Here is a 24,876-nt window from a genome sequence, read left to right as displayed (position 1 = left end):
TACAGACATGCTACATCACTCCTGGCTAGTTTTTGTATCTTTTTTTAGAGACAGGATCTTGCTATGTTGCGTAGGCTGGTCTCAAACTCCTGGCCTAAAGCAATCCTCCTGCCTCGGCCTCCCAAAGTGTTGGGATTATAGGTGTGAGCCACTGTGCCTTGCCTATAGTCATTTTTGAAAACAGTTTTTCATGTATTCTCAAAAAATTTTCTTTGATTCCACTAATGTAAATTTTGAAAGAGTGCTATTCCACTGCCATCATAACCACCAATACTACTAACAGCTAACACATATCTGGCATTTTATTCTGTGACAGGCAGTCTTCTAAGCATTTTACGTGCATTATTCCCACTTATCCTTTGTAACTACCACTTGTGGTAAACAGTATTATTATCCCCATTTCACAGATGAAGAAAATAAGGCATAGAGGAAGTAAGTATCTGGTCCCAGAACACACAACCACTGAGTGGCAGAGCTGGGGCTAACCAAGGAAGTCTGGTCCCTTAATCCACATTCTTAACCACTTAACTTCCCCAAAGTACCCAGCATAGAGACAGATCCTAATATGTGCCCAGCAACATTGTGGGGAAGAAATTTATAGGAAATAGTCTAAAAATCTCATGTTTTACTATAAACTCAAACAACAATAGTGTATCAAGACCTTGGTCCTAACATAGGCAAAATGATGACATGAAATGTAAAGGTTATTTCTGTATCCAATCTTTTCAGTCGAGTATTGATGCTTAGAAATATAATCTCCCCCAAACCATGGGAATGTCTGTAAAGAACTGGGGGACATACACTTCTAGTATTCAAACACTGACAAAGAAGAAAGCTGGGTTTTGCCCAGTGCTTGTTCAAGAAAGGCAATGTAGGCCAGGCATGGTGGCTCATGCCTATAATCCCAGCAATTTCAGAGGCTGAGGCGGGTGGATTACTTGAGGCCAGGAGTCCAAGACCAGCCTGGCCAACATGGTGAAACCCTATTTCTATTAAAATACAAAAAAATTAACTGGGCATGATGGTGTGTGCCTGTAATCCTAGCTACTTGGTACACTGAGGCACGAGAATTGCTTGAACCCGGGAGACAGAGGTTGCAGTAAACCGAGATCGCACCACTGCACTCCAGCCTGGGGGACAGAGTGAGAATCTGTCTTCACACACAAAAAAAAGGAATGTTAGTTAGCATTCTAGCAACATGGCTGTAGAGTACGATAGAACCAGTTCTAACCTCTAAGCTTTTCCTGGCTGGTGTCAACACAGCATAGCTGTGGTCTTAGGTTCTGAACCATGCCCTCTCTTTATCTTTGACCTCTGAACACTCCATTAACTCTTGTACTCCCTATGGCTCCCTCTCTATAAGACTCAAAGGAATGGAGGACTTCCACATTCGTCAATCCTCCTCATCTACGGTGGGAGCACCACTTTAGTGTGTGTGCTGTTTGCCAAGGGAGTGATGTTTCTTCATTTCTCTTTCAACTTGCCTCCTTGTTTTTCTAGAAAAATAAGTAGCACACAAACTTGCTCCAGTGTTTTTGGCCTTCTTCTTCCAACCCACTGTTCTTAGACTTTTCCACTAAGGGGTTCATCTCCCAAGAAACATTTCAAACAAAATACCAACCATGATGAGCATCTCACTTCTAGCAGGTGTGATACTGAAAGGATACTCTTCCAAAGCATGGTAAAACTACCTGTTTTCTTCCCCTATACTGTGGTCCCCCAAAAGGTGGCTCTTAAGCATTCAGATAACAATTCATCAGTTCACACATACACATTGAACTGAAGAACACTGAAATACCAAAAAGGTGCCTGGCATGGTCCCTCTCCTCCGTGTAGATATGAAAATAGGTGGTGCTTCGAGTATCCAATGCATAGTGCAGACAAACCTAGAGACTCCAAGGCAAACTGAGTACCAACAATGGTAAGTGTTTGATGCTACAAGGACCCATGCAGGGAACTGTCCAGGTAGGCAGATTCTTTTTAAGGGCACCTTCCTAAACAGGCCAATCTGCTTACTGAAGTCCTAAATCAGAGCTGTTTGGGGGGCTAGCCAGACACTCCAGATATTCCACAGTTCAAACTAGCATTATGAAGTATCTTTCCTGCCCATCATTTCCCTTCTTGGGATCAAGCAGTAATAAAGGGTCATCTTAGAATACCCTGAGGGGTCCGTCCAACAGGTAGCCATTTGTTACTTTCAAATGTGTTGTTTTGAAGAATCTGAAGCTAAATGACGACTCGGATCATATCTTTTATTATATAAGTCCTATCACATTCCTAAATTATAAAACCCCCCTGATATTTAAGGGCGAATAACCATATTCTAATATGTCCACAGAGACAACATTAGACTGCAAAAGGGATATCTGGGCCAGGCACAGTGGCTCACGCCTGTAATCCCAGCAGTCTGGGAGGCCGAGGCAGGTAGATCACTTGAGGTCAGGAGTTCGAGACCAGCCTGGGTAACATGCAACTTCATCTCCACCAAAAAATACAAATATTAGCTGGGTATGGTGGTGTGTGCCTGTATTCTCCAGTTACTCCAGAGGCTGAGGCAGGAGAATCGCTTTAACCCGGGAGGCAGAGGTTGCAGTGAGCCAAGATCGCGCCATTGTACTCTCCAGCCTGGGCGACAGAGGGAGACTCCGTCTCAAAAAAAAAAAGTATCTGTTACGTTTTTTATATTCATATAATTGGCATACACTCACTTTATAAAAATAAAAATTTGTACAAGCAGATAAATTTATTTGAATTAATACATCTTTCACATGTGGGTGCTGTCTCCTCTCCTAGATTATAAAATCCTAGGGGGTGGGGTCCATGTCTTAGTTTTCTTACACAGTACTTGCTAGAGCTCTTTGCTTGTAGCAGGTCCTCTACACCGTTCACCCTTGAACCACACCGATTTGAACTGCATCAGTCCACTTGTATACAGGTGTTCTTCTGCCTCTGCTACCCCTGAGACAGCAAGACGAACCCCTTCTCTTCTTCCTCCTCCTCAGCCTATTCAACATGAAGATGACCAGGATGATGACCTTTATGATGATCCCCTTAATGAATTGTCAATCTTTTCTGTTCCTAATGACTTTCTAAATAACATTTTTTCCTCTAGCTTACTTTATTGTAAGAGTACAGTCTCAAATACACATAACACACAAAATATGTGTTAATTGAGTGTTAGTAGTTAAATCTTTGGGGAGTCAAAAGTTATACATGGATTTTCATCTGTGTGGGGTATCAGCATATACCCCGAACCCCCATATTGTTCAAGAGTTAACTATACAACGTATTAGTATTCTATGAAAATCCAAACTTTTCAGAGATTAAATAATGTAAATCTTACCCAAGGTCTGTCTCTCATTATCTAAATCATTACTGAGATTATCTAAGGAAAGATTATCACTTATGTCACTGACGTATGAGTCATCATCAGAAATCTATGGGAAAGAAGAAATAACATTCATTAGAGTTAGAATAAACAAGAGCCAGATTTTCATAAAACCCTGACTCCAAATGATCAAACATGTTGAGTCCCACACTATAAATAGTCTTGGGTACTGTTTTCATAAAGGTCCATATACCAATCTGCCAAGGAGGTATTCACAACAAATACCTGTTCTTAAAATTCTTATACATTCTGAATTAGTTCTCACAAGAAAAACAGCAAGCAAGCTCAAGACTATTATTATAAAGATTCTTATTAATTCTGACTGCATTTTTAGAATTTATTAGTGTTTGAGTAGAAGGAGTTACAGTTTGTCTTTGAGCTATTTGTGTAAAAAGTATCTTCTATGGGAATTAATACCTAAACAAGATGACTATGTCTATATTTAAGGGGTAATATTACTAGTACACACTGACACAAAGCAATATTAACTATAATAACTGCTCTTCAGGAAAGTATAATTGTTATGCATCAATGTAAAACAAATAATGTTATAAACTAATATTACAATAACCACATTATAAAAAAATGTAATTATTATATATTATAAATCAATGTAGGTTAAATTTCATGATTAAGAAACATACAGGATGCTAATTTCCTTCTCTGCAGTAGACATATTACATTATTAAATAGGTAGAAGTCAAAATTATTAACCTGTACTTGAGAAGAAATATAGCACTTTGAGAGGCTGAGGCGGGTGGATCACTTGAGGCTAGGAGTTCGAGGCCAGCGTGGACAATATGAGGAAGCCCGTCTCTACTAAAAATACAAAAATTGGCTGGGCATGGGGCGCACGCCTGTATCCCCAGCTACTTGGGCGGCTGAAGTGCGAGAATTGCTTGAACCTGGGAGGCAGAGGTTGCAGTGAGCAGAGATCACACCACTGCACTCCAGCCTGGCTAACAGAGTGAGACTGTGTCTCAAAAAAAAAAAAAAAAGAGGCCAGGCACAGTGGCTCACACCTGTAATCTCAGCACTTTGGGAGGCTGAGGCAGGCAGATCACCTGAGGTTAGGAGTATGAGTTTGAGACCAGCCTGGCCAACATGATCAAACCCCAGTCTCCACTAAAAATGCAAAAATTAGCCAGATGCGGTGGTGCATGCCTGTAGTCCCAGCTATCTGGCAGGCTGAGGCTGGAGAATCACTTGAACCCGGGAGGTGGAGGTTGCAGTGAGCTGAGATTGTGTCACTGCACTTCAGCCTGGGCAACAGAGCAAGGCTCCGTTTAAAAAAAAAAAAAGCATAACAAATTTAACACATCAAGTTACAGAAATGAGAAAATATCCAATGCTCTCTACTTTTACTTTTTCTTCTCACATATGGTATCATTTTTGGGTATGAGTTATGATAGAACTCTCAGAATACAATGACTAAAAAGGGCCACTGAGTTTAGTGTTTCTGATTATGGACTATTTACTGAACAGATTAACCAGCAAAGCAACAAGAGAGATTTTTGAGGCACCTAACTGTAAACATTGCTCAAACCTCATTTTCTGAAGAGCTTGGAGATAACAGAACTTCCTGAGCATCAAAAAACTCGGAAAGGGAGTCAGTGATGGAGAGTCTACTTTCATTAGAAAGCTGATGAACTAGAGCTCGGTTTTCATCTCGGGAGTTTTCCTATTTGAAGAACAAAACCAAAAATGTATACATTTAGAAACACTGTCAAGAGAAAGAAAATAAATGATTTAGTTGCACAATACACAAGGTCACAGGCCCATGCAAATAAGCAACTCAAAGCAGAGGTCAGCTCCAACGCTGAGAAGTGAGCCTCATGCAAAACACAAAGTTCTCCCCCAATATGGCCACCTCACTTACAGGCACTATCACTTCTCACACACATGCAACAAATCACAAGGCAAAAAACAACTGTCCAGGTCACTCTTTGTTCCATTTAAAAAGGGAAAAATGCCAATGCTCTCTGAATCATATCCTCTTATTCGCTACCACTGCTGGATGTTTCTTTTTATACTAAAATCTCCTCTGCATTGCACTGAATGCATGTCCTTGCATGGCTGGTTCAGAGCAACGTTGCTTTCTTCTGCCCCTATGCTGAAGGAACAATATGCTGCTTTTGCTTTTGAGGTGTCCCTTGACAAATACACAGTGTGTTTTGGTACAGAGCACCCTGGTGGCAGATAATTTATTATTCATGGATGAATGACATAAGTTCTCTTTGTCTGTCTCTTTCCACCCACAATGACTCTGCACGGAAAGGAAGTCCCCAGTCCTCTTTATAAGCCTCTGTACAAATAACACAACAGAATATCATTGTTTTCTCATCTCGCATGACCCTCTATTCTCCACTCCGCTGGGTCTGGACTTTCCCTCTGGGGAGGACTAAAGTCCTGAGCTGGCCATGGCAGGATATAACAATGAACCAGACAAGGTTTGTGGACTGAATGAGTGGTGAGAGAATGCATCCAACACATATCAGACCAGGCCTGTGGAACAGACAAAGTGCTGGCAAAGTGGAGAGATTGATTCTGATTAGGGAGATTTTGTTTGGGGAGGGCTTCACGGAGGTGGCACTTGAGGAAAAAGAACAGATTCAGGACAGGATGATTTGATTTCTTTCAATCAGAGTAGACAGGTAGTAGTAAAACCACTCACATTTTTTTATTGGGATAGCAAAGAAGTTGCTTCCATATCATCCAGAATAATTTGGGGAAAAGGCAGATTATATCTTGCCCAGAAATTGTCTGAATTCAGGACACACCCCTCAGTCTCATAGGGAGAGGATGCTACAACAGGAGGGCCATAGCAGATTTTCGTAATAAAAGGCAAGTGGTCCCTTTGCAAACTGGTTGCTTCCGTTTGTAAATATGTATCTACAAACTGTTGAAATATATATCCCTTTCCTAAATAAGGCATCTGCCCAAAGTATTAATGATCCTACCCATTTTAATACCCGTGTAGCCTTCTGAAAACCTAGCCTCTTCTCTACCCTAACAAAGAGATCACTTTAGAATCTGTATCACAGCTGTTAACTTCAAGGAAAAGGTCTCTCTCCTCAAAAGAGCCAGGCATAAAGCTACCGAGTTTGAAAACATCATAACGAACAGCTTCTGTCACTCACTCAAACAACAGAATTGTCCTGTGTCTTCTGTGTGCTCCTGTCACAAAAGATGCTCATGATTTATCTACTTGTTCTACTCATTAATTGATTACTAGTCACTCCTGCTCTCTCTGTATCTTCCTCCTCCTAGACTCATGGGTCCGAAGGATTTCCTGGCTGACCAACACTGAAAATAATACTCCTAGCCCCTAGCCCTTTCTGGTGTCTTCTTATATGTACTAAAAACTCATCAGCACTGCTGCAGCTCCAAGTCTCCAACATGGTGTCTTAAACAACTCAGGATCTCATTTGTTAAAATATTAACCCAGGCAGTTCAATTCAATAATTTCCTTTCACATATATAATGCATGACTGGTTGCTTATCTATTGCTTACATTACAAAAAGTTAAATCAAGGATGTCCAACCCACAGCCCGGGGGCCACATACGGCCCAGGACGGCTTTGAATGTGGCCCAACAGAAATTTGTAAACTTTGTTAAAACATTACGAGATTTTTTTGTGATTTTTTTTTTTCCTGGCTCATCAGCTATCGTTAGTGTTAGTGTATCTTATGTGTGGCCCACGACAATTCTTCTTCTTCCAATGTGGCCTAGAGAAGCCAAAAGATTGAACACCCCTAAGTTAAATAAACAGAGAGAAGGGAGGGAAAGGGACATTCACAGTTCACACTGTAACAACCACTACAAGCATTTTGACACATTTTTCTTGTGAAATAATCATGCTATTTTCGTATCTCTATATATGTAATTTTATAAAGTTCGCCCAAACAATATTGCAAGGTAGTTTTTTTTCAAAATTAAAATGCATTCTGAAAACAAAAATATGTATTCAAAACAGAAAATTAAAAAATGCAAGTAAGTATCACTTCAAGTACCATTGTATGAATGTGAGAGTGGATGTGGCCCCTATTAACTTGCTGGTATTTTCATATTAAAATATTTGTGGACAAATTTTATTTTGAAAAACTGGGATAGACAGTCTATCTGAAAGGGCATTTCAAATGCCCTTTCATTTGGAATCCAAAGTAATCTGAGAACTGATAACTTGATAATATTAAATCTTCACATTCAGGAATATAAAACAGGAGAAATTTGTAGGTTGTGGAGTAATTTGATTTTTAAAAAGGCGGGCATTTTAGAATTTAATGTCTGCTTCATTCACTAACCATTATATTGTGAACATTTTCCCAGACCATTCAAAATTCTTTGAGACAATGAACTTTAATTGATAAATATTTTATTATATATTTGTGTCACAGAGTAATAAAATTAGGGATGTTTACAGATTTGCGAAAATGGTTTAGCATGTTTGTAAATATATCTTTGCTTGTATCGTGTTATTTCTTAGAATCAACTTTTGGAAGTAGAATTATTAATAACCTTTAAGGCAAAATATATATTACCTAATCACATCAACAAATAAGGAAACCTCTGTTTTTTCTATATTAAGGGCACTGCATACCATAATTTAGAAAACTTTTGAGCTAATCTGTTTTAATTTTCATTAAGCTGAATAATTACTCCTTTTTAAAAAACAAGCTTGTAGAGATGTTAATGTAGGGAGAGGCTGGATGAAGGGTTCATGGGACCTCCCTCTGCATTTCTTCGTACTTCCCTGTGAATTTACAAATATTGCAAAATAAGTAAAAAAAAAAAAAAGAAAAAAGAAAAAGAAAAAGGAGAAAAAAGAAAACCCATACCTATCTCCCTTTCTCTCTCCCTCCCTCCCTTCCTCTCTCTGTGTGTGTGTGTGTGTGTGTGTGTGTGTGTGTGTGTGTGTGTGTGTGTGAGAGAGAGAGAGAGAGAGAGAGAGAGAGAGAGAGAGAGAGAGAGAGAGAGAGAGAGAGAGAATTATGGTCTTTTTCCATTTACTTATTAAAGTTTTAAGTTACTTGATATTATTTGTTCATTGCTTACATATGAAAAACACTATCACTGATTTAGCATTATCTCAGTCTGTCAATTTCACTGAAAATATTTTTCCCAGTCTATTATTTGTCTTATTTTTTTGACACACATTACTTTTTCCTAAAAGAGAGTCAGATCTAATCAACATTCTTTTTGAAATTTTTTTCTATTGTACCCCAATTTAGAAAATCTTCCCTATTCTAGCAGTTTGATATTTACATTAATATTTTTCAGTTTGAATTTTTATATTTAACTTGAATTTGCTTTTGATTCATTTTAGCATGCAATGAAGATTTAAACTTCTTTTTAAATTGCTTTGAGCAGGGCATGGTGGGTGGTGAATGCCTATAATCTCAGCTACTTGGGAGGCCAAGGCAGGAGGATTGCTTGAGTCCAAGAGTTCAAGGTCAGGCTGGGCAACTCCAAAATAATGGTAATTAATAATAATAATGTAATAAACTTCTTTGAGCTGTGCCAACCTAATTTATTGAATAATCCATCTCTTTGCCATTGGTTTTTGATGCCTTTTCGAACCATAATCTGTATTTCTTTTATATACAAAATAACGTTTATGCCTAAGAGAGTTACTCCATCCCATTCTTACCCATCATCATCTTATTTTAACTGCTGGAGCTTCAATGAGTATTTTATTTTCTAGCTTGGCATACTGTTCTTCATTATATAGCAGTGTATACTACTGAGAAAAGAATTGCTTTGGCCTCATTAGATGTGAATTTAAATCCCAGCTCTGTCTGTTACAAGCTGTGTGTCTGGAGGAAGTTATTTAACCTCTGTGAGCTTTAGTTCTGTTGTTTCTCAAATGAAACCACCACCATCCAACTCATAGAGTCATGGTTAGGATTCTGTGAGGTAATGCATTCAAAGGCACACTGATATAGCAAACAGACAATTAAAAGAATTAAGTTCCCTTCTCTTCCAGACTTTTCTTTAAAAGTTTTGGCCTTTTTTAGTCTCTCAAATGGACATTGGATATAGTATAGTGTTACCTCCCAAAGTCACTTGCCCTTTCATTTGGAATCTAAAATAATCTCAGAACTGATAACTTGATAATATTAAATCTTCACATTCAGGAATATAAAACAGGAGAAATTTGTAGGTTGTGGAGTAATTTGATTTTTAAAAACGTGGGCATTTTAGAATTCAATTAGCCAGGCCCAACACCAAAGATGGGTAATATATGAGGCTAAAGAAAAGGTAACAAAGTGAGCAAAGAAAGTGAGAGTTCCAAAAAGAGAGCACCTTGGGCTGACCCCATTGTTGGAGACTGTTATTTCCCAATAGAGTATCAGAGGTAACAGAGTTACTGAAAAAAAGTTAACTGGAGTCAAGTTTTCAGTCTGGGAGGCCATTTTCACTTACTTTCCTGCTTATGTCCTGAAGGCAACAATAACTTTACCTTTGCTGGGAAAGTTAGCCTGAGTCACTCTATGATAAAAGGGATAAAAATAAGGGAAACAGAAAATTTCTGAAAGAGGAAATAGATACAGATGACAACTGCATGTAGACTCAAGAAGGCTGTTTTGGAAGGTGTATGTTTGAAGAACGTTATTGTTACCTCTCAAGGACAGTGTACAGCATTTCGGCTTTCAGGTATGTTACTTTTAAGATCAGTTTTAAAATATGCGTTTTAAATATATAGTTTAAAAACATGTATTTTAAAAGGCTTGTGATTTTGGTTTCCTTTCCAAAACACAAATAGTTCCAAGTAGACATGCCAAGCATAAATTCACAAAAGAATAAATGAAGGTTATGTATTTAATTACCTGTTAAATAAGTAAATTGTGATAATACTATTAAAAAGGTAAATAACTGTCTGAAAACATGCACAAACTCCAGAGAATACCATAGTAAGTGGCAGCTGGTCAGTAATGGCTGATCCTGGCCATGACTGGGTCCTGCTTTTAGAAAATGTGCAGATTCAAAAGAGGGCCTGCCCAGGCCCAAAGTCAAGGCGCCGTAAGTAATGTTTAGGTGCTCAATGCTGCCGGTGACAGTTTAGGTCTGGTCTAAAATATCTGAAAAGTGACCTCTTGGGGGTAGCGTTTCTATAAAGGAACATCATACTTAACCACTAGCATGTGCCTCAGAAGTAGTAGAGACCCATGAGCTTCTGTCAGACAGAGGGTGAGGCTCATGCGAGCGGATGGGCCTGTTCACACATGGCACCATATGGTCTCCAAATGGGTTGGGTGCCCCGGGCCCTATAGTCCATGTACTGACTGACTTCAGCCTCAACTCGCCTCACCACCCAGCACAATGGCTTCCCAAGGAGTGAAGGTGTGTGAGGGGTTTGTTTTTTTTTTTGAGGACAGGAAAAGAAGGATGAAGGATTACGATTAAACATTATAAACTTCTTTTAAAAACTTATATAAACACACACCTCTTGTCTATTACCTGCCTTATATTTTTTATTTTAAGTGTACTCAGTCTAATTCATTTCTTAATAAAAATTTAGCATATCTGAAGCAGGCATATAATATAAAAAATAGCTTAAAAACAGTTCTTATTTTCATTACTCTTTCCTACTTATTTTTTGAGTAACCTACTTGTACTTTTCTGAAATTTCTCATTTTAAACATGCAAAGACTATTTTGGATAAACATCCCTAGTCTTGAGGAAAGAACTTTTTAACATACTTTTAACTGACCAAGAGACACTTTAATTGTAATGAAGTATTATTTTTCCCTCAGAGTGTACAGCCACATTCTATAAAAGAAAAATAAAATCACAGAAAAGGGAGAAGGGAACAGCCACAGAGAAAGGGCTAGAGGGGGAGGAGGCTGGCAGGGAACCAAGATACTGCAGGTCAGAGTAATGTAGGTTTCTTCAGTAGTAACAAGAGAAAATGTTTCTCTCTCTATACTTCCCACTCCAGTATCACTTACTGAAAGGGGTGACATTTAGGAGTGAAACAGGGTGAAGAAATACAAAAGAAAGAAGAGTTCAGGGGTAGGGAGCAGTTTAAAAATGCAATTAGCAGCATACGCTCAAGAAAGCGTTTGAGCCCGAGACCCCAGTCCATGAGCCAGCTGCGGCCAGCACCCAGAAGAGGAGGGCAGAGAGGTGAACAGCACCCACGAGGGGAAGCAGGGAGGCCGTGCAACTGGACAGATGGTATCACAGGAGCGGGTGGCAGCTGAGGAGACATTACCAGATGAGAAACCTACCCACCTCTGCCAGATTGTCACCCGACTTGGCAACAGCGGGGGAGTCGAGGAGCAGAGACTCGGCATGGATTCTGCGTAAGCGTTCTTTAAGATCTGTGTTTTGTGCTAGGGCCTGGAACATGTTAAAATAGTGGGGCTCTGTTAATAAATGGGGATGTTTCAGAAAAGCACAGCAGTGGGCCCTGCAGGAACAATCTCTAAGAGCTTGACGAAACTCTCAGTGACGTGGTCTGAGAGCACACTTTCTGGACTTTTTCCTTGAATGCTCTCCAAGAGGATACTGGTTCTGAGATGCCTGGGAGATGACAAACTGGAGGTTCTGGAAATGATGCTCCTTCTCTTTTCTCATTCCAGACATGGAAGGAGGGTTGGTAAGCATGACAGAGTGGGAAGTCACAGACACTGTCAGCTTCTGTTAAGACCGGTGGTCTGGAGTCTCTTTGGTCAAATCCCTTCCTAAGGAATCCAGGCTTCTATCAGCTTTGAAGAATATGGCTGTCCCCACCCCTTATGACTGGATGTATTTCAATGCTACTTAATTATCATACCCATTGAATCAGATATTAGAAAGTGTGCTAGAGGCCGGGCATGGTGGCTCACACTTGTAATCCCAGCACTTTGGGAGGTGGAGGCAGGCAGATTACTTGAGGTCGGGAGTTCGCGAACAGCCTGGCCAACATGGTGAAACCCCATCTCTACCAAAACATACAAAAATTAGCTGGGCGTGGTGGCGCATGCCTGCAGTCCCAGCTACTGGGGAGGCTGAGGTGGGAGAATTGCTTGAACCTGGGAGGCTGACAGACGTTACAGTGAGCTGAGATCGCGGCCTGGGTGATAGAGTGAGACCCTGTCTCAAAAAAAAAAAAAAAAAGAAAAGAAAAGAATAAAAGAAAGAAAGTGTGCTGTGTGCTGGGAAGTAGGGCTTTGTGAAAGATTTTTATTCTTTTCCAATATGAGTATTGATTGTTCTATTCATTCTTCAGGACTAAGGCAATTTATTTCAAAAAAGAAATAAGTAAACCTCACTTACCTGCATAAGGGCTTAAGGACCATGGCTCTGGGAATGGGTAAACGTGAGATGAAAAGCACATCTGAGACTACCCCAGGCCTCCTTTGTATTTCCCTGGGCAGGGCCCATTCCTTATCTCAACCTGTCAACTAGGAGGAAAGTGACTGAAAGGTAAAGAAAGCTGTTTCTTTCACGCTGATACTCCTGTGCACTTCATGACCAACTGTTCTCCAATGGTCTGTCTGTGGAAGGGGATAAGTTCTCCTGACTGTCTTTCCAGACACTCACAGGATCAGCTCCATGGGCTCTTGCACGCAGATTCAGCCTGTGTCTGTATTCCTGACTCTTTTCTAAGAAGCTCTGAGCCTTTTCCATCCACCAGGGCCTGCAGGACTGACCTGCTGAAAGCACAAAAGGATGTGGCACTGCCTAATCCTCTACCTGGATCTCCAACAGGGATGCTGGCTTTATTTTTCAGTCCCTGCAGAACATATGGGTTATTTGAAAATCCTTGAGGACCACTTAAGAAGCACTGTACAAGAGCTAAGCTCACACAACCACATGTAACAATCTCTCTGGAGCACTCACTTTATTCTGGCCAATATGTCAGTGGTACGGAGGCTAGAATCTTAGTACAGCCTGAAAATTGTGCTATTTTATTAGTTTTTCTTTCCTTTGTAAGCCACAGGCAGAAGAAGAAAACATAGCAACACCGTACATACAGCACCGACATACCCATTCTGATAGCTCTTATATGGTTCTAAAAGTTGCATTTTCAAAAAGCAAGTCTTAAACCCAATTGTGAATCCAAGCCAAAAAGGAAAGAAAGGATCATTCAGTTTTATCCGAAGTTTCCAAAATCATGAATATGGGTGAGAATGAATTCCTTAGTGAAGGTGAGAACAGCCTTGGCCTAGGATACCACAGCCAAATAGGTCTCAGTGGCCAGACAGGCAGATTGACAAGATGAGGCCAGGCTTCTGTGGGAGGAAGCAGGGAGAGGAAGATTACGGGTGAGGGGCCTTGGAAGCCCATCAGAGGTACCTTTTGTAAATACACTAAAAGCTAGCTTAATGGGAACAATAAGAAACTCAGGGGAAAAAACCAAAAACACTTTGCTTCTGCTTCTCTCAAACCAAAATGGCACCCAGTGTATGGCTGTCTGCTACAACAAAAAGGGGGTGATTCTATCTGTCACCTTAAGACAACATTAAGACTCTTTTTATATATGGAGCAAGCCAATGTTATTTTTAATTTCTTTTGAAGATAGCATACTTGGAATGGTCCATGAGTGAATATTCCTTACATATTCTACAACAACTTTACGCGCTACTGGCAAAGGATTTATCACTAACATTATATCAAGAGCATCACTTTTCTTAGCAATACGATGAATAGAAAATATGAATCAACATTTTCTAGTTCTCTCAATGCCTGTGTTGGCTTCTGGTTACAAGATCCTAAAATTCATCTCCCCTACGTGACCTGAAATAGAAAATTCAGTATTGCTTCAAATGGTGATTTCATATGTGCACACATTCTTTCTTTTTCTAAAGTAGGAATTCCAAAGTACAGGAAAAGAGTAAAACCAAATCAGTATGATATTTCAAAAGTTCTCTAGCCTCCTAATAGATGTAGGGTTAAAAAAAAAAAAAGAAAAACAGATAACTTTATTCAAATCGAGGTAGGACATGGCACTTTAATGGAGCCTAACTATTCTGAGGAATTAATTGAAACTGATGAAAAAAGGAGAGAGAATGAGAGACAGAATGGCTGAGAATCATTTGAGACCCTGTCAGTGATTTTCCTGTTACTATGAAGGTATAGTGATTGCCTGACAGGCACTTTCATGTGACTCATCTCTTTGTAGCCACAGTAGGTGGGGCCGGGGGGGGAAGCTAAATGATGTCTTGTACTATCCAATCAAACAAAATAGCTCTCATGTCTTTCAAAGAGTAGTAAACAGGATCAGTGCTTTGCAATAGAGAAGGTAAGAGCATGAACTGGAAATTTCACTCTGCCACCTGTCATTTGGAAAGTAAGGCTAAACTTGTGGCGTCTCACGCCAATAAAATTTCCTCCAAACTGTCAGATTTTGTAAGCATTAACAGAAAAATGTCTGTAAGACATGCACACATACACACAAAAACGTACAATAAAAATGTTAGAGAAACAAAAAAATTTAGATCAGTCAGAGGAAACCAAACTTAAAGAAGGTATTGCTTAATAAAATACTAGCTATTAAGATTTGGATAGGTTAAGTTTTGATGTTTCAAATAAATAGATCTGATGAAAGGTTAGAATATAATTCGGATAATTTGGTTTTCTCCTGAATTTTCAACACAACCATGGAAATAGAAATTACAAAACATTCATGAGCCTGGACACATCTCAGGCATTCCTGGATGCAGACATGTAACTTACAGATGACAGGGCATTCTTCAGACCAATGACCTGAGCAGATGGGGAGGAGGAGGCATCCTGCTCCATCAGCTGCTTCAGTTTCTCTCTCTCCGCTGACATGATATTAAAAGCTGACCTTAAAGTGAAGTAAACTATAGAGATATAATCATTATAAAAAGGAATAAGGAGGCATAATTAAAAACAAAATACAGAAAAAAAACTATCTCTTATAAAAGAAATAAGCAAAGTAACAGCCCTGAATATTTTGAGTGTAGCAAATGCACACTCTACCCTGACTTTAAAAAACACATTTGCCATGTAAAACACTCTAATGTAAACTAAGGCCTCTGGATGATGATGTGTCCACGTAGGTTCATCGACTGTAAAAGATGCAGTACTCTGGTGTGGGATGCTGATGGCAGGGGCACTGTGCCTACATGGGAGCAGGGGGCTTACAAAAGCTCTGCACTTTTGGTTCAATTTTGCTGTGGACCTAAAATTGCTCGAAAAAAATTAAGTCTATTAAAACTAACTCCCATTCACACACATCTGGCAATTCTAAGGCCCCTATCCACTATAACGTCTCATGACTTTATGACTTATCATCAGGATATTCTGACGCTTGGACTTTGCTTCTGGATCCTCAATGATCTGTGTTTTGTTTTGTTTGTATCCCCAAAGACTGGAAAGGGTTAAAAACAAAGCTTATTGGTTTTTCAGGGGAAATGTTAACACTGCAGCAGAAAAATTAGACAGCACCTTAATCAAGTGATTAAAATTAGCTATCGGTGAGACTCAGGTGGACCATGTGCCTCCAGGTAAGGTACGCTGAAAAAGATACAACATCTCCTTTGGTGCATACCAGCCAAGGCTATGTAATCTGAATTTGATCATGAGGAAACATCAGACAACCCCAGAATGAGAAGTGTTTTATTTTTAAAAGTTGGCCTATACTATTCAGAAGTGTCAGTTTTATGAAACAGAAAGAAAGGCTGAGGAACTGTTCCCAATTAAAGGAGGCAAAAGAGGAATGACAATGAAATTGACTCAAGGGGCAACATGATACTAAAGGCATTATTGGGATAACTGACAGCATTTGAATATGGAAGGTAGAATAGATAAAATTGTTTCAATGCTGTATTTCCTGAATTTGATTACTATACTGTGGTTATATAACAGAGTATTCCTATTTTATATACTAAAATATAAAGCCATGAAGAACAACATGATGTATGAATCCTACTCTCAAATGGTTCCGAAAAGTGAAAGTGTGTATGTAGAGAGAGAGTGATAAAATAAATGTGGCAAATATTTAAAATGAAGTATTTGGGTAAAGGGTATACAGAAGTTCTCTGTATAATTCTTGCAACTTTTCTGTAAGTTTGTCATTGTTTCAAAACAAGGTCTTATTGTCTACCTCCTTGCTTGTTAGCCCTTCCAGCTGCAGGACCCAGAACACCCCAGCTCTAACCCTGGCATTCAGCTACTCTGTTCCTGAGTGAGCACTCAGGTACAATGAGGGCTTAGCCACTATGGCCTCCAATGCCTGAACTGAAGTTTTAAAAAACATTAACACATACAGCCAAAAAAAAAATCATTATTCATTAGGTTTTGATCACATCATGTACAAATTACTTCCTAGGGATGAGGAAGCTGTTTTCTAAATTACTGATCGTGGCTATCACATTTCAATATTATCTTTCCAATCTCCTTGATTATATTTTGTTTTAGAAGAGCAGGAAGACGGAAGAGACTCAGACAGATGTCTTCTCAAATGACCTAGCACATTACTGAATTCCACAGGGCTGCATTTTTAGAGGTATTGTTATTCAAGAGTGGCCTATTTAGTAACACAGAAACTAAATAGGCATTATTGACTTACTTCATTTAATAGCAAAGAGGACAACTAAACCTCTCTATATGTTGTTGCTGAACTTGTCTGAGGTTGTGGCATTTAGTGATGGACATGAGACATCTTAACAAAGTTACAATTTGTGTACACACACACACACACACACACACACGCACACACACAATGGCGCTGCCTCTGCCAAGAGAAGATGGGGGTCAAATGGAACTAAAATTTTCTAACAATGCCTATGAAACACACTTAGCTCTTTGCTTTAAACAATTTAATTGAGCAAAATAGGCAGGACAACAGAGTGACCAACAGCTGGGGTTCCACCACCAGCCCTGGATTCTTCCCTACTCCATCATCTATTCACTCCATGACCTTGGATGAGTAAATGATGTGCCTGAATTCCAGTTTCCACATTTGTAAGTGGGGATAATAATAACTTTTACTTTAAATGGTTGTCATGAGGATTGAATGAGAGAGAGAATGCAGGTAAAGCACATAACACAATGCATGGTATGTAATACATAACAAGTGTTACTGCAATAATCATAGTGATACCAATGAAGGAGACGCATGAGGATGAAAGTGATGGTGACTGCAGTCTCTTGAAATGTTGGCAGCAGCTCTAGAGGACGCTTTAATCTTTTGCCAGGACAAAGCTTGTAAATAACTGCACACAGGGTAGACATTCTAGGAATGAGGGGTTGGCCAGAATCTATGGAGTCATAGGGGAACAGCCACAGGAGGAGAGCAGAAGCCACACAGTTACGGACTACATCCTATGTCCTATTAGATAGGCACTATGCCCCTCCCCTGCCTGCCACACACACAGGATGCCCATGGCCATCTCAGTGGATCCCCCGGGGAGCTACCTCTCCACTGTCTTGTTTATTGCTCCAAATAAAATAAATGTGGCACTCAGCTGGCTGCCACTTTTCCAAATCAATTCCTCTGGCTTCCAGGTGACTCACAGAAAAGCAAGGCTTTCCACCAAATGAGAAAAGTCCTATATAAATTTTAAAAACTGGCAGAATATACAATATTTGGTTCAAAAGGTACAGTTGACAAGATTGCAGCAGGTATAAGATAAGCAGAAAGAAACTCATATAGTCATTATATTTTATTGTAAGGTATAAAACGCTTCCTAAATCATCTGAAAAAAAGGGTTTGGAAGACTAGATCCCCGTGTACTAAATTTCTTAAATGATTATTAAGGCCCACTCAGGACGTTAAAATAGTCATTCACAGCCACCTAACGATTTGCCACACACAGGGCAACGATCAGAGGTTGCTCATGAGAGACCCCACATTTACATTAATTAAGACACAGGATCCCAAAAGTCAGGAACACTCTCTGTGACAGGAGTGTTTTCTTACTTATTTCTAACACGAATCTAAGCTTACTAAAGACAAATAAACAGCTTTAAAAAATAGAAGATTCAAATGAGTGCATCACATCTATGGTTACCTGACAATAAATAAAGCCACACAGAAACTCTTAGCTGCTTGGAGGTATGAAGGACCTCATAGATTATCAAAGCCACCTACCCACAACATGAACAACTCTTCACATCTCCAGCTTCCCTGCCAAATGGTCTGTTGGCTCATGCTTGTCAGAGCACTTGCTATCTCCTAAAATGGTACATTGTGCTCTGGGACTCAGAAAGTCCTCCCTGCTGCTAAGACATTTGCCTCAGTGTCTCTTCACTGTCAAACAGGAGGTATTTCCTCTTTCATTGGGTGTTCAAATATCGGAAGGCAACTGTGGCATCTATGTTTATTTATCTCTGTCCCAAACTGTCATTAGCCACTTCTCAGATACCCTTCCTGGACTACGAGAGGCAGGCACAGGCTGAGTCTTTGATTATAAGAAGTCTTAAGTTGCATCTACAGAATGGAACATCATAAGCATCGTACAAGTGACTCTTCATGGTCACTACCTTTCTGTTTCTAAGGTTTCCAAGCTGTTCTTTTATTGAGTTAGTATGGTGAGACTATAATAGATGGAATGTTTGGATAGTGAGAGTCAATACTGAAGGAGAGTTGGACTCAATGTATCTGAGCTCTACTTCTTAATATGCTCCTTCTTTAGCAGTTTCTCAGCATCAGGAAAGAATAAGATCTTGGAGAAAACAGTTATGAATGTCATGGGCACCGCTCTAGAAAGCAGTGTGGTACAGGAGAAAGAAATTCTCTAATAAGGCCAGCCAGAAGTTAAATCCTACCTCTAACACTTAGTTGCAGCTGCCATTTATATTTAGGACAAATCCTTGGTTTCTACATCTGTACATGTAGATAATGGGCACATCTGAGGAGTGCTTTAAGCAAGGAGAAAACCTACTATCACAGAGCACCTAACAAATAGTAAGACTCTTTTTCCCCCCTTTATAATTGGAAATCAAATTTTAGGTGAATTTTCTTTAAAATGTTAACATTCCTAATATATCTGGGAAACTCTGATCTTCTGTAATCTGCAGAAGTTTCAAACCTCACAGGATGCCCATGATTTCACAATACTTTTTAACCCATATTCCATCTGAATTGATTTAGATACATTAGGTAACTTTACTAAATGATCCTACTTATGAATCTAATTGCTCAGCACATTTATGCTGAATTCTAATTTATGAACAATAAATTATTTGGCTTTTTTTTGTTGAGTCATATATCTCTTTTAGCTTTTTGATCTATGAAAGAGGTATCATTGTAACACAATTGGCTTTTTTATTCAATGCTTCCATAAGCTGAAAATGGTTCATAAAATGACCACTCAATAATTACTACTCAAACACAGAGAAAGAATCCAGGAAGAAAAGAATAGGTAAATACAGTTTTGATTTTGTTCTATTTAGCTTTCACATTTGTGAATAATGATTTCCTTCACTTGTAGGAAAAGTGTCCCTAAAACATCATTTGCTTCCCTTCCAAGTCAGAGAACACAGATATCCACTTCCATTTGGAACACCTGACCCTAGTCCTGTCTTGTTCCTTGCTTTGCCATCCTAAATCTACTCACCAAGTTTGGTCATTTCTGTTTCTGCTAACAGACTACTCTCTCAGAAAACCTTCTTGTAACAATAAGCAATAGTATGGACTCTTTCTATTCAGTGTAAAATAATCAAAGAAAATAACTACAGAATTTGAGAATCAAAAGAGTCAGGACAACTACTATATGACATTTAACAGGTTATCAAGGGCCAGAGAGGTTAATAAATGAAGTCGGAGTTCCACAGCTGGTCATTAACAGAGGTGGCCTACTTAGCCAGTACAGAGGGAGCTCCAAAAAAGGCTTATTACTTACACTGTTTCTTAAAGTATGTTTCTCAGAAACTTGAATTCCAGGATGTTAATAGCTGTTGGGAATGGGGGGAAGATTCCCAAATAACATTGAAAGTCACTGAGTTAAACAAAGCCAACAGATTTTTTTGTTTTGTTGTTGTTTGCTGCAGGACTTCTCAGGGCCTTTATTATTTACTATTCTTATGTAAATCCAAAAGGAGACCACAGTCAGCAGTGTTTTCCAAACATTTTTAATCATGAAGTTTTTGTTTCATTTTTAGAAGTACTGTATGCACAAAGCGATCCATAAAATTATTTTGGGAAACGTAAAAACTAATATATGCAACAAAAATTACTTAAGACTTTTAGGTTTCAATACATTTCATTCTCTGCTTCTATGTGTGTGAACATCCACACAAAGACAGAAACATAAGCCAACAACTGGTTCAACAATATGCCATAAAAATCAAACTCACAGTCTATAATATAGAATAAGGACTTCAAAACTAGGATGGGTGTATATTGGTTCCCTACCATCTGATCTACAAAACCAGGAGAATTCAAACGCATTTAACAAGTTGAAGGTCACAAAGACTATGTTACATCACTGGGATTCTTGCCTTTAGTTCAGCTGCTTTGGAACTGTAGTCAACAGAATAGTGATGCAGTTGAGAAAGTACAACAGATACTGTCAGTAACAAAATGAGGTTTACACAAGAAGAAAGGTCAAGATGCTTCGAGTCTGAATGTATGGAAGTGAGAAGGCATGCAAGGTCACAGGACTTAGCACAAACCTGAGAGCTGTCTTTATTCTCTGAGGCCCCCAAATTACCATCTGTGTAAGAGACTCCCTGAACCAGGAAAAGGAAGATCTTTCCATCTCTGCAAGTGTACTGTAAAACCACAGGAATGAAACAGCTTGTTAGGCTCCCTGTGGAATTTGCTGTCTGTAAGCCCACAGGGCTCAGACGACTGTTGAATAACTGCGTTGGACCTTTCTCCAGGACAAACCTTGGCCCAGGCTAGGTATGTGGCAGCTCTGCAGCCAGCAGGTTTTCACAAAGTGGGAAAGACAGAACTGCTGGCTGGGGCCCATTACAGACTTTCAACAAGGTGGAGGCCTCTGCAGGAGGACTGGATCAATGGATCCACTCAATATGACGACCTTTGTCCCACTGAGGAGGCAGCTTCTTCAGTGTAGGTGAAACTCAGGACATTTCCTCTGTGTAGGGAGGCATTATCTTCTCATTTTTTTTTAAGTTCATATTATTAAAAAGTAACAATGTTTTATAGGAATTTCCTCCCACAAAACTTAAGATGCCCTAAATGCAGCTGATCATTTAAATTCTTCAAATTCTTTGAAGAGCCTTTAAGGGTGGGCCAGGTAACTCTTGCCATTTCACAGATGGACTGTACAATAGCACAGCAAAATACTGGCAACATTCTAATGGTAATTAGGACAAGCGTTCAAGGTAGCAATCTGTATAAAGGATGAAATGGTTTCCTTATAACCCACCTCATATCCAACATGTAAGGGAAGAGAGAGCTGAATAATCAGTAATGTATGAAAGAAAAATATGAAGTAGGAAAGGAAGGCAATAGAGAAAATATCTTTTATCTTCCCACATTACACACTGCCCTCCCACTGAAACATTTTAAATCCCTTTTCTCTTTAAGAAATAATACATGAAAATTGAAAACAAAGTTAAGCAGAAAGATAAATAAGAACTTATAACTCCAGCCTCCATCACTAAAATGTTGGTATATATCCTTCCAAACTTTTTAGTACACCTATATATGCTCGAAATAGAATCATATCTATATATTGCTTTGTAATCTTACATTTTTACTTTACATTTTATGCTGAGGACATCTTTCTATGTCTATAAAAAATAATCCTGGCCACTCCATCTGTAAGAGCAGAGAAATACCAGGTAAGGAATACGGACTCTGGGGTCAAACAGGTGAGAATTCAAGTCTCATGTTGGCTGCTTTATAACCATGTGACCCTCAGGAAGCTGTTATTTTGTCTAAGTCTCAAGTTTCTTATTTATGCAATGGAGATCACAACGATACCTACTTCACAGGCTACAGCTAGAATTAAAATAATGCATGTAAAGTAATTAGCAAATACCTGACACGACAGTTATGTGCTCGATGTTAAGTAGCTATCGTTATTAGCAGTAGTGAATATTCTATTATATTACATTTTTGAAAAAATTCAATTTTCTATTGTTTGGCATTTAGATTATTTTTATTTTTTTAACCTTTTATTTTGAAATCATTATTGACTTATAGGTAGTTGCAAAAACAGTAAAGTCCCACATACCCTATACCCAGTTTTTCCCAGTAGTTAGTTACGCCTTACACATCTATGATACAATATAAAAATGTGGGAGTTGACATTAGTATAATCTACAGATTTTATTCAGATTTCGCCAGATTCACATGCACTGATCTGTTTATATGTGTGTGGGTATGAGTAAATGCAATTTTATCACATGTCCACATTCCTGTAACCAGCACCACAATCAGGATACGGAACTTTTCATCACTACAAGACCCCTTGTGCTACCCCTTTATAATCACACTCCCCTTTACTTCCTTCATCTCCATAATTATATCATTTCAAAATATTTATGTAAGTGGAACCCTATGGATATGGTTTGGCTGTGTCCCCACCCGAATCTTATCTTGAATTGTAGCTCCCATAATTCCCATGTGTTATGGGAGGGACTCAGTGAAAGACAATTGAATCATGGGGGCGGTTTTCCCCCAAACTGTTCTTGTGGTAGTGAACACGTCTTATGAGATCTGATGGTTTTATAAGGGGTTTCCCTTTTCACTGAGCTTTAATTATCTCTTGCCTGCCATCACGTAAGACAAGCTTTTTGTCATCTGCCATGATTGTGAGGCCTCCCCAGTCACATGGAACTCTTTATAAATTACCCAGTCTCGGGTATGTCTTTATCAGCAGCATGAACATGGAGTAATACCCCTATGCCATGTAATGTTTTGAGATTGGCTCTTTTCTCTCAGCGTAATGTCCTTGAGATCCATCCAAGTTGCTATGTATATCAATAGTTTGTTCCTTGGTATTGCTGAGTAGTATTCGATTGTATGGATGTACCACAGTTTGTTTAACCATTCGTCTGTTGAAAACCACTTGAGTTTGTTTCCAGTCTTTGGCCAATACAAATAAACTTGCTCTGAACATGGGTATAGATTTGTGTGTGGACAAAAATTTTCATTTATCTGGAACAAATGCTCAGAAATGAGTGTTAGGTTGCATGGTAAATGCATGTTTAGTTTTATACAACACTGCCAAACTGTTTTCCAGAGTGGCTACACCATTTTACATAGCTACAAGAAATGTATGATAGATTAAATTTATATGCATTTTCACCGGCATTTGATACTATATTTTCTTTTAACTTTGGCTCTTCTAATAGGCGTGTAGTGATATCTCATCATGGCTTTAATTTGCATTTTCCTAATGGCTAATGATGTTGAATACCTATTTCTAATTTTTGATGTGACAATGCAAAATGGATACTTTGTTTGGATAAACTCTAAGTTAATTCCTACAATGAATTCTTCAAAGTGGAATTGCTAGATAGACAGATTTTTAAAATAGTGGGAAAATAATATCATATTGCCCTCCAGAAAATTACCAATTTACACTCCCATCAGCATCACATGAACTGCTCAGCTTTGAAAGTACTAACTCTCTCCCCTACAAGGTTAAAAAGACGGTTCTTGCCAATACATTCTCCACTACCAGGGAAATAAAATAAAAATTAGGTTTCCCTAAATCTTAATAGAGCAGAAAATGAACCAACTAAGATACCCTCTCTAAGGACATCTCACATTCAGATATGCATTTAACATTTTCATCAAACACACTAGGAAGACAGAAAACTCATTTACCTTTATGGGCAATATGACACAGATCTTCTTGCATTTTAGAAAACTCTGATGAGGTTTCAGAGCCATCCGAATAATTTTTCTCTTCTCCAAAATCTAGTGTTGACAAATTAGGATTGGAGGAGTGTAGTCTTACTGGGCCAGAAAAAGGTTTGGGGACCTGAAGTAACACCAAACGGAGATATTTCTTTTCAGATGCAGATTGCTTAGAATATTTACTTGATTCTAAGATTGAAATATAGTAACAGAAAACATTTTATAGGTAGGTCTTTCTACTGAGTGATCACTTATTTTTAAAAATGAGAACTCAAGACAACACTTTCCACAGCAACTTGCTTCTTGTGAGCTAAAAATGGGTGAGAAATCACATATTCTTTTGGAAATGATAGAAGCATTAAAGCTTTAGGTTGAAAATGACAGCTAAAGCTGCCAGGCTTTCTCATTTATACTCAATTCCTTCCTCATGGCAATAATCATCCATGTATCCAGGCAGTTAGTAATGGATAGGTTTAAAATGCTTTCCTTTGTACCTAGGGCTTCTACAAAACAAATGACCTTCATTTGCACATGGACCTTCTTTACTTCCAAAGTGCTTATCTTCAGTCCATAAACTACTTTGAACCAAAGAGTATACAAGAGTGTATCAGGTGACCTAACCAGAAGCTTGAGATTTATGTTGATTCTAAAAATGTTGCAAATTAATATGCAACCGTTAAGCTGTAAATCTTGGCCTGTGGCTTAGCTGTGCACTGGGAAAGCTCCTCGCATGCATGACAC

At 38.9% G+C, this 24,876-nt stretch overlaps 1 protein-coding gene across 5 annotated transcripts in view; it reads right to left on the bottom strand.

The window, feature by feature from the left end:
* The window catches only part of OSBPL3 (oxysterol binding protein like 3), a 183,671-nt gene that overhangs the window by 41,355 nt on the left and 117,440 nt on the right, over nt 1-24,876 (bottom strand). For 2 of the 5 annotated variants that reach the window (XM_010375927.2, XM_030932419.1), the window contains 5 exons: nt 24,103-24,259; nt 15,057-15,187; nt 11,628-11,735; nt 4,935-5,069; nt 3,344-3,437 (listed from right to left, as the gene is read on the bottom strand). In XM_010375927.2, the coding sequence (XP_010374229.1) occupies nt 3,344-3,437; nt 4,935-5,069; nt 11,628-11,735; nt 15,057-15,187; nt 24,103-24,259 (625 nt within the window). The remainder of the gene's footprint in view (nt 1-3,343; nt 3,438-4,934; nt 5,070-11,627; nt 11,736-15,056; nt 15,188-24,102; nt 24,260-24,876) is intronic. The other 3 variants (XM_030932420.1, XM_030932421.1, XM_030932422.1) reach the window with 2 other exon arrangements.

Source organism: Rhinopithecus roxellana, chromosome 6, assembly GCF_007565055.1.
Source record: "Rhinopithecus roxellana isolate Shanxi Qingling chromosome 6, ASM756505v1, whole genome shotgun sequence".
NCBI classification, from domain to species: domain Eukaryota; kingdom Metazoa; phylum Chordata; class Mammalia; order Primates; family Cercopithecidae; genus Rhinopithecus; species Rhinopithecus roxellana.
This window is presented reverse-complemented; position numbering and strand designations above follow the sequence as displayed.